Source organism: Fundulus heteroclitus, unplaced genomic scaffold, assembly GCF_011125445.2.
Source record: "Fundulus heteroclitus isolate FHET01 unplaced genomic scaffold, MU-UCD_Fhet_4.1 scaffold_100, whole genome shotgun sequence".
NCBI classification, from domain to species: Eukaryota; Metazoa; Chordata; class Actinopteri; order Cyprinodontiformes; family Fundulidae; genus Fundulus; species Fundulus heteroclitus.
Window position 1 is genome coordinate 410520 of NW_023396466.1, and position 19132 is coordinate 429651.

The 19132-nt window shown below is 39.4% G+C and overlaps 1 protein-coding gene across 2 annotated transcripts; it reads right to left on the reverse strand.

Moving 5' to 3' along the window:
• Window positions 1–8809: 8809 nt before the first annotated feature.
• Window positions 8810–16908, reverse strand: eif5a2 (eukaryotic translation initiation factor 5A2). 2 transcript variants are annotated; one of them, XM_036128576.1, is made up of 5 exons: window positions 16771–16908; window positions 13458–13632; window positions 13256–13360; window positions 12477–12608; window positions 8810–10796 (listed from the first exon to the last, which is right to left on the reverse strand). In XM_036128576.1, exons 2-5 carry the CDS (start codon window positions 13617–13619, stop codon window positions 10734–10736), a joined length of 462 nt encoding a protein of 153 aa, XP_035984469.1. In that variant the 5' UTR covers window positions 13620–13632; window positions 16771–16908; the 3' UTR covers window positions 8810–10733. The 2 variants fall into 2 exon arrangements, with proteins under 2 accessions (XP_035984469.1, XP_035984468.1); XM_036128575.1 differs by lacking the exon at window positions 16771–16908 and adding an exon at window positions 16732–16768 and having other exon boundaries at window positions 10675–10796.
• Between the last annotated feature and the right edge of the window lie 2224 nt (window positions 16909–19132).

Consider the following 19132-nt stretch of genomic DNA (forward strand, 5'->3'; position numbering starts at 1 on the left):
CTCATGTACATTATTTTATTCCTAAAATCTCTTTGTAGAATCCTTCTAAACAAAACAAAAGTGAAAGAAAATACTGTGCGATGTGTGTGTGTTTTTTTTTAAAACCACGCTTATGAGAAGTTACCCCCCCCATCGGTTTAATAATGATCTGTCCGACCCACCAGCTTTTCTTTATGCTTCTGCTGCAGTCAGCCTCCGATGTTGGACTCCCGCTTCGAACATTCCAGCTACTAAGTCTACTACCTGCTCTGACAATACACGCGCACACATTGTGGGTCGCATACACACAAAACACACACAGGGTAGTTCAAGCTGTGCCAGAGGGGAGCGTATGGCCAGAAACAATACGCAGCAGCAGGAGGTTACAGTCCGGATCAGACCCGATTCATCCGAGACAACCAGTCAGAAACACAAGCTTGATTGTTAACCAGTCTAAGTAGAAATTAGTAAAGGGGTACTTGTATCGTACTGTCAAAATAAATAATAAGATGCTTCACCTAGGTCAAGGCTTTGAGGAAAATAGTTTAAGAATCCTTTAAGATGTAGCATTTAGCTTTCCAGAACCCTAAAAGAACCCCATAGATGAGCAAATCTAAATGTTTTTGCCCATGAAATCATTGGCTAGACTTCAACAGACCATCCTCACAGCAGTCAGAGTATGACTAATACATAAAGTGCATGCTGTGAGCCCCTTTCTCAAATGAATACGTTATCATCTGGCCACTTCAGTAGAAAGCTCCCCTTCGGTCTGAATCACACAAAAACAGAAGAGCCCAGTGCTCTGCCCGCATTTCTTACAAATGTGACCGTTCAGTGCATCTCAGCTTCTCTTCTGTTGAAGGACTTCCAAATCACAAAGCTGAAAGAAAGACACAAGTTACTTATTGGGCTCTAATATCATTGTTTGGACCTTAAAGGACAGCATTTATTAGGGGATATAATTACCAGGAAGACAAAACAGCAGATCTGGCTTTCATGAAAATTTTGTATAACACCTTGCACAAGTATTCATACTTCTTGAACTTTTCACATTAATTCATGTTACAACCACAAACGTGTGCTATTGAGACTTTGAAGGGGATTATCATGCAACATCCACATTTTGATGTGTACTACTCGGGGTCTTTAGGAATGCAGATACATTTTTTTTATTTAGTCTGTCCAGGAGCATTTTGTGTTTGGGTCATATTTCTCAAGCCGTTTTTTTGAACAATTATGTCACGTACTTGCTGCAGAACGCTAAAAAAAGGTCCTACTTCCGGTTTACAATTTCACAAATCTAACCATTTTATTTATTATTGCCGCGATTTGTTGTCCGCTGAAGGATGCTGATGTATTACACCTACAAAAATGGCCTTACAGGGTCGAGTAGAACTCTCTGGAATAGACATTATAAAGAGTAGACCCCGCATCGACCATTATTGCCTATGAGCGCTGATGAGTTTGAGGCCGCTATCTTGAAGCGGTTGACAGCTCTGCTCAGTTTAAGTGTTTATCTGGAGCTGTGAACTGTTACGCTATATTCAAGCAAAATATTTAATGGATTTTCAACAGTTTTTTTGTAGCAAACCTTAGTATACATGTATTATATATAATTACGTGGACACTTGCCATCTATGTCTCCATATTTCTGTATCTCTCTATATAATATTGTTAAAGGACCCCTTAATTTCCTACACAAAATTATTAAATTAAAGATTGGTGGAGGTTTTGTGAACTTTGTCACATTTTAGTGACAGACCAAGACACCAATGTGAATAATGGCATAGTAAATACATATATTGATTTAGTGTTTTGCTTAATATTGCAGTGTGTTGATCAGGTTAATAACATTCAAAACTTTGTCGTGTTTTTAATGAAAACCGGCCAAGCACTTTCGAACTTGACAATTTTGGCCCACTCTGGCAAAATCAATAAATAAATAAAAGAGACTCCCTTCTCTAACAAGTTCATGGGCAGAACTTCTTGGTATTTACTTCCATCCATCTTCTCATCAGTTCCCCACAGCATGATGCTGCCACCACCATGCTTCCTGTTAGGGGTTATGTTAGTTTTCCTCCTCAAATAGGAGACATTTGAATGAGCGCCAAGTTGAGTCTCTTCCAAGTTTGGCCTGTCCCTTACGTGGACTGCGGCAAGCTGCAGATGGGACTCCCTAATTCTAAACAACTTCTCCTCGCTCTTCAGCAGTGGCGTCTCTGGCATGATAAATTAAGTGGGGCACAAAAACTCAACACCTATTAGTAGCAACAACATTTTTTGTGATGCATACAACCCGACTTATGATAAATTTTAAACGAAGCAGATAAATTAGCATAAACCAACACACTAGAAATGCCACTTTATATAAGCTAAATAAGTACTTTTTTTAGACATAAAATTACAAATAAAGGCTCACACATATTGTTCATTAATTGAACAGAAAAGATTCACACAAACCCTTTAAAAACTTAGCAAGGACAACCAACATTAGATGGTCCCACACTTTCCAGTAGAACGTAAACGTAGCGTGTGCATTTCCAGTATTTTGATTGGACGATCCAAGCTTGGGGCCAGAGAATTTGTGCCCCACCGCTATCTACTGACAGCGTGCTGGGCATGCGCACTGCGATTTCAGATGTTCATTATTTAAACAAATGTTGGTGGGCCGGCCCCAATATCAAGGCGCCTCAAGAGGATTTAGCCTACTGAGGTTGTCAGTTTTCTGGCAGACTTAGATATGAAGACACAAATGTTTATAACAGAATTTTATTGGTAAGGGAATCTGTCTTTTTACAATGTTGCTCTTTAAAGAACTATCCTGTTCCACTGATTATTGTGAACATAGAGCTACGTAGCAACATAGGGTGGGGCCAGACCCCACCGGCACCTAATTCAGGCAGACGCCACAAGCTCTTCAAGAAGAAAGCCGTTGCAGAGAACATGAATTGACAATTGACAAAACACAACACACAACCACCTGAGCTGTTGATCCCTGCAAAGCCCTCTCCAGAGCGACTGTTGGGCCTTAGCTGCTTCTTCTCCAATGGATGCTCTCCTTTCCTGGCCTTTAGGTGTCGGTACACTTCAGGATATTGTTCTATATCCTAACCCTCCTGTTGTGTTCCTTGGTCTCCATGATGATATTTTGTTCTCTCATGTACTTCCTACAAATCTCTGAGGCATAAGGGGACTTCTAAAGGCAATTGGCCTAAAGACATTTCTGGGGGTATCAGAGGAAAGGGGGGTATTACGCAAACCCACTCTTATCTGTACTTGAAAAACCATGTATCAGTATCCCTTCCACTCCCCAATTATGCACTATTATGTGGTGGTGGTGTGTTTCAAAATTTTAATAAAATACTCAGGTTGAAATTTTGTTGTATCATGAGAAAATATGAAAATGTTGGAGTTATGAAAACTTTGGGAAGGAAATGCATGCACCACCTTTCCCAAAATAATATCACTGGTCCTGTTTTATATATATATATATATATATATATATATATATATATATATATATATATATATATATATAAATAAAAGAAGCTACAATCTGTCAAGTGACAATGGTCACTTATGTAAAAATATTACCATCCATCAAATGGTTTTCACCAATATTCTCATTTCTCTTCCCACCCTTCACACAAACACAGATAGAAACCTCCCCATCTGCTCGTGTCTCAAAGGGACACAGCACATGAAAGGAGCCCAAAATGCCTCCTTCTGTCCTCAATCAATCCTCTGAACGCTGTCAAAGACAACATGGTTTCATTTTATTGGGATATGGGAATTCATTTGGATCCTATACATTCCCTTAACTTCAACCTGCTAGTCAAAAAGAGCTATAAGAAAACAAAAAAAGTAATATTCCCCTGAATGTTTTACGGTCATTCTCTCACACACTACACATGCACAAAGACAAGCCTAGTTATCCCCACATAGTTTCAATAAAAGCGCGGTTCACGTGCGCGCTTTGATCTCCTCTGCCTCCGCGTTTCACGCTGTTTCGAGAAACAGATTCCTGCGGTTACGGAAGGGCCCTTCCTATGCTTGACCCCCCTCTCATTGTTGATGTACGCAACTGATGTGTGTAGAAGACTTCTTTCCCTGACTTATAAGATGAGCCTTTGCCACAAAACCCTTATCAAATATGGGGCCTTTTCAATCCGGTTCATCTCTCCCACAAATCATCGAGGAATCCAGCAGCTTTGCTGTCTGGAAAAACAAGTTCAGGCTTCTGTGGGATGGTTTTGTAATACCCTCAGTCCAATCCTCTATACAATCCCAGCTTCACTTTCCACATGAGCCTTGAAAGAGTTCTTCATATCCCGGGAAAAAGATTCTGAACTGCAGTAAGCACAGGAGTTTCTATTATAATGAGCATAAATCCTGTTTTACAGCGTGTCTTCACAGGTAATGGTACGCGTTTCATCCACTAGTATTGTTTGAATTTTAAAACCAGTTTTCCTCCAGCATTTATGCCCGGGCACAGGCAAATTTGGGTGTAGTTGAATCTAACATTGAAAATGATGTACAAAGTTAGGACCAGCAAAATGTCCTCGCTTATTTACAAATGGTCCTCACTCTGACGCTTAAACCGGAGCGCGCACATACACAGCAGAAGCGGACATACTGTTAGACCGCTTGAAAACGCATTGTGATGCTTTAAACCGCCATCTACTGGTGAACTCTGAGAATGTACTAAAGTTTAGACTGACATTCAGTCTTTTAGGGCAGGGGTATTGAAGCTGTGGCTCCAGACTCTGCTTTGGCTCTTAAAAACAAAAAATGCAGAGGGGGGGGGGGGGATTTGTCAATGTTTCTAAATGTAAAGGTAATTTAAAATAGCTCGTTTTAGGATGCATTATTTCTGCAATATATACATAACATTTCCAGAAAGAAAGAAGCTAATGGTGTATTTTACTAAGGATAAATTACATCTTTTTGTCAATAAGTTGCAAACGACTTGCGTTTTCATCATTTTGATGCCATTTACTAGAAAAAATCAAATGTCCAATTGAAGAAAATGTATTAAACTTAAACATAATACTGTTGGTTAAATAATAAAAACTGTTGATCTTTAGCTTAAAAAAAAGTAAACAAATTTCCTATAGCATACTATAAAAACAAGCTCTTCTTCAAAGAGATGTGTCACTTTTGTGGCTCTTAACAAAATTTGTTCAACTGGACCGAGGACCAAAATGGCTCTGCTGCGGGTTATAAAGGTAGCTGACCCATTTTAGGGAATGCCTCTCGTATTTACGGAAGCCGAGAGCGGACGTATAAGAATCTTTTCATTTCCGTTTTTTGCTTGATATAATGACATAACTATCTCGTTATCATAAGAATCATTCCATTATCACGAGAAAATGTTCTTTGTTATCTTGAGATAACGATAAAATTAAATTGTTATCCGGAGAAAAATATTGCCAAAAGTATGAGAGGGACACGTCCGCTCTCAGCTGTCCCTCGTGTTAACTTTTTTTTTAAAACATAAACTAACGTAAAGAAAGGATAACTTTTGGTTTTTAATTTTAAAAAGGACAGTTTTTGTCACTTCTTAGTAGTTACCTTCCAATGGCATACTAGGAAATATTTTTCTTTAAAAAAAATAACAAAACAAAAACTCATAACACAAACAATTGTAACTGTCCATCCCATGCTTTATGATAAATTCAATTTGTTTTTGTATAATGCCAACTCAAAAATGAAAGTAACCTCAAGTTGCTTTTCATGCCAAACAAGTCTTATTTAGGTACAGATAAATCCAAAATTTGTCCAAAAAAAAAAAAGAAAAAAAAAAAGATTGCATTGAAATTTCACTTCAGTTTCATGGTAATTTTTGATATCTATGCAATAATGATAAATTATATGTTGCATCTTGGATATCAGTTTTGTAGAACCACACTATACAGAAACGTCCGTTCCAACAAAAGGTAAAAAATTAAAATTAAAAAACAAAATGATCAGTTCTGCTTCAATACACATTGTAGTCTTTGGAAAAACAACAGTTACCAGTGTTGGTGGAAAACAAGTCATTTTTGAAAAGAGCTAAATGGGGAAAGACTATTGCAATAAAATGAATGAAAGTATTTGTCAGTCAAGCAAAGGGACATCTGAATGAACTTTATTTAGCAAAACAATGAAAACAGAAAGAGAGTTGCTATTTTCAGGACAGCAGCAAAACATCAGTTGGTATACAGAAAATAGGCATCCAAATATCATTCCTTTCCAGAGGAGGCAAAAAAGGCAATATTTCCCCCTGGAATCAGCAAACACATAGAATACAACAGCATACAGGTTGCCTATTTTCCCCACTTACAGATACAATGTGGTATATAATGAAGGTCTTAACGTACATATGAAGCAGTTTGTTTTTACACACAAAAAGTACCTCTACCAAACCTAAAAGATAATCTTCAACAAACAAGGTCTTTAATATTCAATACATGAAAAAATCCAGAGGAGAAAAAAAAATCCAGTTCCCATAAGGTTTGAGACAGAACATTGTGCAAATCCTAAAAAAAAAAAAAATTCACTCACTTTTGCATTGGTAGAGAAGAGGATCTCCTAATAGTTTAGAGCGCTGACAAAAAAAGCTGCACTCAGGACCATGACCAGTTAGTCCCAATGAGTCTGGTCAAAGATCGTTACTTGAAGGCAAAATGATCACAAACAGAACCAAAAGCAGTCCTCTTAACAGCCTCGTAGGCCTCTTCACAAAACACTTCTCGTAGGGAATCACAAATGTTCGGGCTGGTAGACTCTGACCTGCCAAGCAAGACAGTTAAAACCCTAATGGTGGAGGTTTGTAGCGAACTAGTAAGATGGCCTCGCCACCTGAGCTTGGGTTGTAGAACTGATGGACATTCTTCGATATTTCAACACACACTGAACGGATCTACAGATCTCTCAGAACCCGGTTTATAGTTAAACCGCTAGTGTCCAAAGTCACATTGCTCGGATTCAACACACCCCGATCAAACGATTGCTCCGTTAGCAAGCAGCTGCAGAGGCAGGGGACTTTCTGCAGAGGTAATACAAGTGAACCAGTAGTTTAGAAATCTTAAACTTGCCCGCTAAGAATGGGATTTGGACCCCCCGAACTTAGTGGTGGACTTAGGCTTGGCCGGCTTAAGGGTGTGACAGCCTGCACCGGCAGCGTGTCATTCGATGGGTTTGTTCATGAGCTGTCAAATGTGTGGAAAGAAGCTGACCGCCCTGAAAGGTGCTGTATGAACGGCCAGTCTCGTCTTTGTGACCAGCTGACTAAAGCACTAAACGAAGGGAACTGCCCCATTCAGGAAAACACTTTTGATGCCTTCTGTTCCTCTCTATAGCCAATAACAGATCACAGCGCCCCCCAATAAATGCGCAGCCATTAGGCTATTCTTACGCTTTATCTTTTCATGTCATACAAGTCGATCGGTTGGGATCACAGGCCGTGTCTTTACACACCAAGCTCCGGATTACGTAACCCAACTCTCAGCATTCACCTGAGCGATGCGTGAGACGTGTGCGACAGCCGGGATTATGTCACTACCCTCATGCAGGCTTTTCAAACACGTTTAGTGCTTTAATTAAATCAAGGTTTTTATGATTTATTTTATGATCTTTATGATTTTAACCCCCCATTCTGCATTGGGATCTAGCGATTGAACACGAGGCGTAAAAACACTTGGAACGAATGGATGTTGTGAAAGGGGCTTTTGTTTATCCAGTAGGTGATGTGTTATAACGGCCCAGTATGCCGTGCCACAGTGGGTCGTATGATTTTTGTCCTGGCCAATAAACACACTGAGGTGGACTAAAGACAGCACAGAACACCGGAATTTAGCCACGGTACAAAACCCGAGAAGGGCGACAAATAATGGAGCTATGGTCAGAAACCAGCGCCTCGGGTCTTGGTTGTAAAAAATAAAGCTATAATAGAGCCACATTTTTTGGAAGCATATGCCGTGTTTGTGTTTTATCTTTCAGAACAACAGTCAGCTCAGAGAGAAGCTCGTTTTGTGAAAGAGGCCGATAACCGAAAGGACCAGGAACTAACCAAAATCTACTTTGACACAAATATAGCTGAGCACAAATGTGTTAAAGGAGACGCCTCCTCTTTAAATGCCATAACAATAGTCATCCCCGAAAATATAGTGTAAAAAAAAAAAAAATGGAAGCGACAATTACTTGGATATTGGGAATTTGTACACACGTATATTCTTAAAAGACCCAGAAATTCATTTATATTTGTACAGGCACATGTATGCAATTAGAAAAGAACAAAATAATAGGGCACCGCCAAGTGCTAGAGTGTGCTTGATTAACGTGTACAATTCTTGCGTATACTATTTATTCATTTTACTCCAACCCATTGTAGGTTTAGACTGAGGGCTCGAAGAAAGAAGTACTCAGACTTATTTACAAATATAAAACTGGTGCTTTAAATTAAAAGTAATTTTCTTAAGCTACAACTATGTAGGAGAAAAATAGAGATATATATACTGGAATGATCAGAAACAAAAGATACAAGACCCAGCAAACAACTTGGGCGTCTTGATGGAAATTAAAAAAAAAGAAAACTGAATGCTTGGGGCTGACTGAAGCCCAGACGAAGGTAACAGACCGGCTGCTGTTGAACAAAAACGGAACAGAATACCTTCAAATGTCAGATTACAATCTGCATGTTTACACACATTTAGGAAATCTGCTTCTGATCAGCTTTTGAGCAGTGACCTGATGATTAAACATCATGTAAACATTTTCCTCGCCCGTTCTACCGGGACTGAGGGAGTTTGCTACAGAAACCGGTTATCTGGATGAACGTTGTTTCGTGTGTGGGTTTGTTTTTTTTTTTACTTTTAAGAGGATTTAAAAAAAAAAAAAAAACTAAACTTAGAAAGTACTTTACTTTGAAGTATTGCTTTTACTCTTGCTCGTGCAACTGCAGAACTTTCCTAAGTCTAAAATTAGTCATTCCCACATCTCAGTGGCAGCTACTGGTCTTTTTTGAGCACATGCGGTCCCTAAAGATGAGCGTCTTCAAAACGTTTATTTTTTCTATAAGAGCAATGTAAACAACTACAATTCTTTAGGCTACAGTGCTCCCGAGCTATTAATTCTTTTTTTTTTTTTTTATTAGGAGGTAGGGGAAATCTGACATGCTTGGAAATGCAGGGTCTTTAGTAACCAAATGGATGAAGCACCTTGCCAAAACTTTACAGATGCGTTGTCCGTTTTGTCACATTACAACTACAAACCTCAGTGTTTTGGTTTTATTGGGGTTTTATTCGACAGACCAACACAAGGCAGTGCAGAAATGTGCAGTGGAATGGAAAGGATACATGGCTTTTATTATCTTTTACAAAGAAAGATCTCAATAGTGTGACATGTTTTTCAACTGATCCCCAAACACTCTGATAGAGCTATTAAAAAAAAAAAAAAAGAAGAAGGTTTCAGCCTAACGTAGCATTTTGCATAAAACTTTGAACGCACTATCCCCACTGTAAACCACGGCGGTGGCAGGATCATGCCGTTCTCTTTCCCCATCTTCTTCAGTAGGGTCATGAAACCTAGCAAGCTGGTCTCGTGGTCTGCAGATTTTAATTACGCTCTACTTTGTGTTGGTCCATCCCAAAAAAAAAAAAGCATCCACAAGATAGATTAACGCTTGTGGTTGTAATGTAACAAAGAGAGAAAAGTTCAATTTATCTGCAAAGCACTGACATGTCCTGCTACGGTCTACCGTCATCCATAACAGTGTAGGTGATGTAACAGAATAAAGGACTGCAGCATCATTTCATACAAATCTAGGAGCCACTGTGCAGTCATATCTGAGAGTGCAAACCGCACAAAATGTGTTTTCTACAACTCCAGCAGCCACCGAGCAGCGACCCAATATTCCTTACGTCCCCTAAACTTCATGCAGTTCTTAAAATGTTAGCGTTTCCACCTTTATCCCGCTACCCATCCCCATCTAATCTTCTGCAGCTTGCTTTAGATAGCATTTGCTAACATTTAGTTGTATATTTATAGGCGATCTCACGTTTGTTCCTTCAAAACAATGTCTATATATTTGTCAGCTTGTGAAGGCCTCAAGTGAAAAAGGAAGTTTCATAGCATAGAGGAGAGAACTGCCCCGCCCCAGCCTCCTCTGCTCCAGCCTGTTGGGCTGCTGAGACAGCACAGTTGTCGGCTGGAAAACACTGACCTTGGGACTGGGCTACATGCAGTAGAAAAACCTGCCTGCACATCTGCAGTGCGAGTGCAGGAAAAAAGGAAAACTTGGCTCCCTCCATAAACATATAGATGCTAAGGCGTGAGCTGTGTGCGTGTGAATGTAGGGGTGTGGTAACTGTGTGCATAGGCATAACTCGATGACTTAATGGATTAATGTGGTGTTTATGCAAAGTTGAAAGACGGTGGAGATGCAGTTTCGTCCGAGGGAGCTAAAGTACAGTAGGTGGGTTTCAGAGATACTGAAGTCAGCTAGCTGGTGTGAAAAAAAAAAAAAAACGAAGCATCCCCAGAGTAATTTTCCACAGTTAGAGGAATGTTGTGATACATTTGAAAGGACTGAGAGGGATGCCACACTGGCCTGAGCCTGAAGTACAGCTGAAGCCGACTGAGTCCAGTTTTCAGAATTTCAGCTGAAATTGGGAGGGGAGGGGGTTGGGGGGGTGAAGGCCAGCAGCTTTGGTGAAGCTTCAAAACCATATAGGACAATAGGAAGCTGAGGTCTCCTGTCATGCTGTCATGGTCTAATTAGTCATGTTCTTAGTGCCGATTACATGCTCCTCATCTACGGCTTTCAACACAGACACCTGAAATGAAAACATAAGAAGAAGTTGCATCATTATGTTATGGCTTTTCTGCCGGCCATTATTTTAATAAGCTGACCAAGAATTACTTGTTCACTCAAGGGGCATCTGCAGTGCCGATCAGAAACGTACCAACAGTCATCTTTGGCATGAACGTCATATTCACTGTGGGCCTTTAAAGATGCAGCTGAACCGTTTGGTTGTAACACACTTTGAGAACCTCGTCCATAAAAGGTTGGATATGGTTGAGATTGGGGCCATTCCAGAAGCTAAATGTTAGGCGGCTTTTCCCCCCATTTCAAACCTTCAGGAAACTACAATTGCTCAAGCCTCTCATAAAATGAACCACACTGGAATACCTGTTTCACTGTGCATTAAGTTGTCTATGTTCACACCTAAGGCCCACCGGATTATAAGGCGCATTGTCAATTTTTGAGATTTAAGGATTTTAAGTGTGCCTTATAGTCTGAAAAATCCTGGCTGTGTAGCTGGCTAGTGGCTACTGTGCTGCGCTACTCTCTGGAGGGAAGGAGAACTAGAGACGGTGTTGTCCATTTAGCGACTTTCTTTCAAAAAGCGACTTACAACAAGTCTATGGGCTTTTTCTGCGCTAGTGGCGACTTTCCGTGAAAGCACCAGTCCTTCTGGAGTCACTGTATTGAGGCAGCAGCGAGAGCTGCTGACCCCGTTCTTTCTTCCCTCAGCTCTGTCTCACAGGCACACCACAGCTGCTGCTGCCTCGTCCTGAAATCCTCACTTTGGAGGGAGTTAGCGGAAAAGAGAACAGAACCACACCACTCCATTTCCAAATGAATCATGCATGCACAACAGTGCCGGTGATCCCGTCCTGGATTACACAGCAGGTACACTGCAAAAAGGGAACTAAAAGTAAGTAAAATTTTCTTGAAATTGCTGTATTTTTCCTTTATTTGAGCAGCTAAATAAAACTATTCGCCAATGGGATGAGTATATTTACCCCTAAAAAAAGATAATTAGATATCCTGCACTTGAAATAAGATGGAGATTAATTTTTCTTATTTTAAGTGCTAAACTCTTATTCCATTGGCCAATAGTCTTATTTACCTGCTCAAATCAAGGAAAAATACAAAACTTTCAAGAACATTTTACTTATTTTGAGTTCCCTTTTTGCAGTGTAATAAATATGAAACAAATATCGTTTTAAAGTAGTCTTTTCTGCCTCTGAAACTGTTGTGCTAAAATAATTCCCTGAATTGGATTCACACGCAGCTTAAAATCACTTATTCACCTCGTTCACTTTGTGTGCCTCTGACAACTGTCTTTTTGGTAGTTTGTTTTTATGTAGTGTGGATTCAGGGAATGTATTAAAACCCATAAATTCATGAAACTTATTGAATTTCATTTCTGTGTTACCACTCCACCCTTAGATGCATCTTTACAAGCCAAAAGTGAAACTGACACTCAGGCTGATCATGAGTGTGTCAACTTCTGACTGGCATCATATACTCTGCAGATCTTAATGAAGAACGACTGTGTGGAAACAAGCTTGCAGCGTGGGTGTTGGTGCCTGGAAGCGAGGCCACCAGAGGTAGCCTTAATAAACATGTTTATAAATCATGGCCCTTTAACAAAGGTAGATGATTTAGTAGATTCAGCAGTGGTCCAAAATCCATCCCTATCATGACACAGAAGATAGAAACTTACCATAAACTGTTCTCCAGCGCTGAACTTTTTCTCGATTTCTTTGCCCAGCTCACCATCTGGCACTTTGAGGTCCTCCCGCATGTCTCCATTGTCATGCATCAGAGCCAGGAAACCATCTGAGACGTCAATTACCTAAAATTTGCCACCAGGAAAAGCATACAAGGAGCCAGGAAAGCACATACAAGCAGTTAAAAACATGCGGTCAGGGATCATTTAACCCTAAGTTATGGTGATTATATGACCAAACCGGTAACTCTCAATTAGCTCTTATGTAATAAAAAGATATCTGGCAGCACACAACTGAGCCATCTAAGGCTCTTTGGCATTTCAGAGTCAAGTGTTCTCCCAAGATGCGTAGTATTGTAGTTTCTTATTCATAAAGGGGTATGTTTCCACATTCTTCCTGAATTCTCCATCATTGCCAATGCTGGCTGAGCGGATATGTTTTAGGGAAATTCTTAAGAAAAGTGTCTGGCTAAAATTCAGCTCCTACAAATGAATAACTAAAAATGTGCTTATTTGTGTGATTCAGGTTTTGTTTTTGCTCTCAAAAGAGCAAAGTTGGGGCTTTCGGTCAGAACATACTCTGGAGGGGGGCGAACAGAGGCCCATCTGTAATTTTAGAAATATTTTTTAAATCAAATGCCTCCAGCTTATTTATTTAATTATTTATATATTTATAGTATTAGCCTTCATTTTCATTTCAACTGATGCAACTGCATGCACTCTGCACAAACACTTCATAAAAGCTGTAACCCTCTCCTACAGTGTAGATTCACCTGATAGTCTTTTCTTGACACATTGGGAACATCCATGTTGTGAGTAGAGGGGCAGATATCCTCATACTTCTTCTGAGTGAAGATGTCAAGTCCAGTAAGATGCACCTGAGAATAAAATGTATCCATTAAGATATGGCTTCCCTGAGAAAAAAAATACAAAAAAGTTCATTTAGAACCCAGAGAGATTGTAAGAAGGCTTTACCTTGGCATGCCCGTGTTTTCCAGTCTTGGAGGTAGTCATTTCAACTATCTTACAGGGACGTCCTTTCAGCATAACAAAGCCGTTCTTTCTCAGTGCAGAGCACTGCATCGGGAATGTAGCTGAGGCCCCAGCATCTGCGGTGGAGAAGTCGTCATCTGCCATAGTGGGCGGCGGGCTGTTCCGTACACAAAGGAAAAAGGGATTAGTTTGTCTTTTAGGGTGGAAAGTGTTAGGAAAAGCATTTCTGTCTGATTACTTTATTTGTTACGATAAACATTCTTTTAGGGACAAGGTGCACATGTCAATCACGATCTTGCCACTTAAACGCAGGAAGTAAAATGACCCGTACCATTGCTGGAGGTAGAGATTTACATTTTCTAGAACAAAAGGAGAAATAATATTCTCCCGTTAAGTGCTTCCTTTAGGTGAATCACACAGAAGGACGCCTGTGCAAATTCTCAGTTATCCGGGTCATCGCCACAGCAAACATCCTTAAGTCGGAGGCAAAGTCCGGGTGCCTCCGATTTAACCTCGTTTGCTGATGTAAAAGAATAAACGTGGAAGAACACATGGAAACTTAGTGATCTAACTGCAAGTTAGATCACTAATGGCCTCTATTTTGTCAGAGAAAACATACATTTGTGATATTTTTTTAATACTGCACTGATGTTCTTGTCTCAGTGAATTTTAATGTTTCCCATCTCTCTTTGCTTCTGTTTCCCCCTCACGGCGATGTTGACCAACGCTCTCTGTAAATGGTGGCATCTTGATCTAAAATCCATGCGGGTCAACCAGGCAAAATAAAATTCCAACTTACTGTCCTAATATATATAATATTAGCATGCAAAGGGGGCATGCATGCATGACACTTGACAAATCTTATTAGTCAAAAATAGCCCATATATTATTTGGGATGTCGTTTTTTTATTGCTGTCAACAACATAGCAGGGGCTTACTGTAGAAGCTTTGGTCTGTTTGATTTATCTGCAACTAGATTTAATTTAAAATTACCTGATTTGATTTGTGAACCTATGCTTTATCAGCCAAGGCTAGACGTGATTCCCACCAACAACTGATATAGTTTTTAATCGCAAATTTAAAGTGCATCTGTAATGTTCAGGGTAAAAATAAAAAAACATGCAGAAAGCCTTTTTGTCACAAGAGAAAATATTCCCCTTCTCTGTCTTTAATGGTGACTATATATCCTGCAGTAATACATGTGAGCTTATGGCTAAAAGGATGCTTGGTCCATTACCAGACATTAGAAAAAGACGAAAAAAGAAAGAGCATTCATCCAAGATTGTTAAACATTTCCTGGCAACATTTAGTAATTTTCTTTGAAATGATTTTTAGTCACAGCTTTTCAGAGGTTTCAATGTTTTTAAAATCTCTGAAACCTAGTTGTTATAAGGCAAGGGTTTCAAACTAAGTTCTATGATGCCACTTTGGCATCATGAAGTCATTAAAAGGGCCAGTTGCATCTGCACAGAAGACAGATGATTTAATAATTTTATTCCAGTTCACATAAAAATATAAGAAACTTCACAGCAGCATAAAATTAGCACCCTTAGGCTAAACAGTTTATCTGCAAAAAAAAAAAAAAAAAAAAAAAAAAAACAGTGGAAAAACTGACATTTAGTGGCAGGACCACAGACATCATATACGTAGACGCATCATAGGGCGCAGGTTCGCACGTCAACGTCACCGCCATATTGTATGTGGCAGAAAAAAGTTGAGTTCTGTTATTGTGAACGTGAATCAGAAAAGATGCCTCATTCCTGTGCTGCATGGAAATGTAGCAGATACAATATATATATGTGTGTGTGTGTGTGTATGTGTTATGAATATAAGCAGGGTTTCCCGCAGCGCTGCCTCGCCAAACACACGCTACCGCCTGGCCAACATTAAAAAAAAAAAAAAAAATCTAATTTATTTGACTTTAACACGCGTTTTTTTGTTGCTGCTTTCGCGCGTGCATATACTGAATTGGTCCGCGCAAAACTTGTCGTAGCGTGAATAAAATAAACAAGGTGAGCTCTTTCATGATACGTCAAAAGCTTATGAGAAAAGAAGGGGTTTTCAGAGCAGCTTTAGAAATCGACAGCGCGTAACAGCAGCAAGTTCCAAAGCCTTGGAGCAGTTACACAAAATACTATGTCCCCTCTGAGCTTAGTTATTTTTTTATTTATTTTTTTTAAATCAACATTTGCTACAGCATGAACAGTTTTAGCCATTTTATACACTTATAAAAGGATATATGCCTTTACTTTATGACATGTTATGCCTTTTGACGGGTCGGATTCGGCCCGCAGGCCTTAAGTTTGACACGCGTTGTAAGGCTTAACCAGACCACACGATCTTGTCATTTGAAAGTTTTATTTTCCAGCTTACACATTCTAAAGAAGTGCCACTCTTTCGAAGAAAAAAAAAATCTCCCCAAAGTTCCTGAACGTGCTTAGTTTCACAATCCTAACAAACGTGCACCCTCCCCCACTTTTCCTTCCACTCAACTTTCCATAATTATTCTGGCATGCACCAGTCTTGGTGACAGTTTGCTGGGCTGTATTAAGGTCAACTTTCTTTCCTGTAATTGTACGAGTACAACATATTTTGAGAAAAAAAAAACTTTTAATAATTAGCAAATTTCCTTACAAAGTGACTTTAACGTTTAAAATGGGATTTTTCGACATTAGGGTGACAGAAATAGGTTTGAGTCAGATGCAATATGAATGTCTTCCTTAGGTCTCCCAACTAGGAGGTGTAATGCTTACTGCGTTAGCTTCCAGAAGCTAACGTCGCCACTGTCACGCGTGTTTGTTATACCAAGATGCTAACTCCACGCCGTTCATTTGAACCGCGCCTAAAAGTGTTAACCATAACAGCGTCCGGCACTTTGCGGTCTTTACTCAGTTGTGCAAACAAAGGCTGAAATTAGCCAAGAGCAGCAAGGCAGGCAGGCTGCACAGCCAGGACACCCATTAACGACGTGGCAATTTAGACAGGGCAGCTTCAACTAGAAGCTCGTCTCAGGTTTCAGCGTCTCGTTTTCACAGAGTTAGTCCAGCTAGCTGTCGAGCCGGGGAGGGGATACGTTCACTGAAAGCCCGGCTGCTAAAGCTAGCTAAAGCAGCACCCTCTGGTGTTTTCAACCGCTCAGCTAACATTTCATTCGTCCCAAAAAATCACTGCCGGAACACCCGTCGTCACCAAGCCCGCCTATTAATATTACAAAAAAGCGAAGCGACACCATCGTCCAGCGTGTTGCTTAACTTACTGTCAGAAAGAATGTTTTTGAAAGTCTTGTGTAGCTTACCTTGTGTGTCGCTTACTGAAAGAGGAGAATCACGTCGCATGCGTGGAGTAGTCTCAGCAGCACGGGAGGGGCGCAGAGCAGAGGGGGTGATAGGTTGAAACCGGGCGGCGCCGGTGGATGGAGGCAACGCTCCTCACTGACAGCGCGCTTTCAAAGCCATATAACTGTCTTATCTTTTTTTCCCCCTCACAATGGTTATACATCAGCAGCGCTTAACATTTAGTTTTCTTTTCACAGGGGCCTAATTGGCTTTTAAAATGTGACTACACAGGTGTGTCTCAATGAATTAAAATCTCATCTAAAAAGTTAATTGAGTTCTGTCAAAAGCAAAACTCATTTGCTTGATAACACACACACACACACACACACACAGGCAAAATATATTTTATGCATTTATTTTTGGTCGTTTTACAATAGCTTACAGCTTATGAAAACCCACGATTAAGTATCTGTGAAATTTTAAATATTACCTAAAACCAATAACAAGGAAGTACAAGTGCTATGCTATAGCCATGTCATGGCCTACATCATTATATGGAAGAATGCTGACTTTACTCTTGCCAGTGACTGACAAGGAGGGTGAAGCAACTATTGCAAAAGAAGCAAAATCAAAGTGGAAAGTTAAGTGGATGAAAAAAAGTGTGGTTAAAAATAGTTGCAAGAGCAAGTTATTGTGAAGCGAAGCCCCTTGAAGACTTTGGTGGAGATCCGTTATCAATAGCATCCATCAGGCTTGTTGGATGAAACCAACTGCGGAGAGTCACACAGTCCAAGTTACTTGAGCTTCAGTGTGATATTTCTAAAGGCAGTGGCGATTTGGGGGTGGCATGTGTGTTGTTTCACTCTGTTTTATCAAGCCCAAAGTCAGCCTAACGATATGGGAGGGAATTCTAGAGCACTTCACGCTTCCCTCTGCTGACAAGCTTTATGGAAATGCCAATGTCATTTTCCATCAACCTACGCTGCTAAAAGTACCAATATTGTACCTGCCTTAATGTTTTTTTGTATTGAATGCCGTTTTTAAATTAGACTTATGGCGAAGTTTTAACTCTACAATGTCCACAGTTATCAAAATTATGAAAATACATGCTTGAAAATTTAAAAATAGCGTCAAATATATTAATACCATAAGCTGATTATTATATTTATAAAACTAGGAATTGACAGCAGCATAAACCAACATAATGCAGTTTATTACAATTACACAGCAATAATTTTATTGGTTTTTTTCCCAAACAGAAAAAGAAAGCAAGCGATTGAAAGCTTAATTTTTCAGATGTGTTTTTTATTTAATATCACACAGAAGAAAGATAAAGAAACAAATGCCATAAAGGTAATACTTTTGCAATACAAAATTGTATTTTTCATGACACTTTTGCGTACTACTTTCTTTCAAAGCTTATGTGAGTTACAAAACAATTACAAAGAAATCCTAAAAGTTTAAAGGTGTTTTTTCTTTTTTGTTTAAATATGGATGCATGTTAATTTTTTCCATATATTTTTTATAAGAGCTAACATTTAAATTCAACATTCAAATATGTGCTCCTTCTGATAATAATAATAATAATGTGTTTTCCTAAAAAAAGCCCCATCAATATATCATAATAGTTTCTAAATAATTCACCAAGAGTTCTTAAAACCATAAGCCACACACAGTCATTGAAGTGTCAACTTAGCATGAGTGTAATAAACTTCTTCATTAACCAAGTGCATATGATGCATACTGTAAACTGGGCATCATTCTGTAAAGTACTTTACAATTTAAGAATCAAGTGTGATCACCCAGCTTGCTCATCTTTATCTCCTTAGTTTGGAGAGGGTGGAGCAGCCATTGATCATGCCACTTATTCCCTCTCTTTGTTGCATCCTCGTGTGAGGCGTCCCCTTCTCCGACAAGCGGAAGAACCTCTGGAATTGAAGCCAAAAAGACTTCCACTCCAATTAAATCTTATTATTTATACAATGTTTTTTCTTTTCTTTTCTTTGCTAAAAGTGTTCAAATTAACTGCACCCGAGTCCGGTAACTGGAAGATTTGATCAAATATCTGCTTCTCAAAATAAATTTGCAGCAAAAAAAAGTGTCAGACTCTGCAGGAAATCTTATTTTATAGCATTTTATAGACACATAAGTGCAATTGTTTTACTTGTTGGCATTGCCTTATCTTGTCTTGTAGTTTATACGCTTTTTATACTCTCCCTCATTTAGACCGGCTTTATGGCCAAATGGAGAATACAAGCTGACAACGATTTAACGGCAGGGTGCACAGTTTTCTGTTGCAGTATTCCTACTCCTTCTGCCACTGTTTTTGCACTTATTTTAAGGACTCAAATGCATAAATTAATGAATTTGTGAGTGTTGCTA

What these genes read in the sequence shown, in the direction of transcription:
- eif5a2 (XM_036128576.1), bottom strand. Translation starts at nt 13,619, where the DNA reads ATGGCAGATGACGACTTCTCCACCGCAGATGCTGGGGCCTCAGCTACA. An exon ending in GAAAACACGGGCATGCCAAG is followed by an intron (nt 13,361 to 13,457) that starts GTAAAGCCTTCT and finishes TTTTATTCTCAG; the next exon opens with GTGCATCTTACTGGACTTGA. An exon ending in GCGCTGGAGAACAGTTTATG is followed by an intron (nt 10,797 to 12,476) that starts GTAAGTTTCTAT and finishes TTTTCATTTCAG; the next exon opens with GTGTCTGTGTTGAAAGCCGT.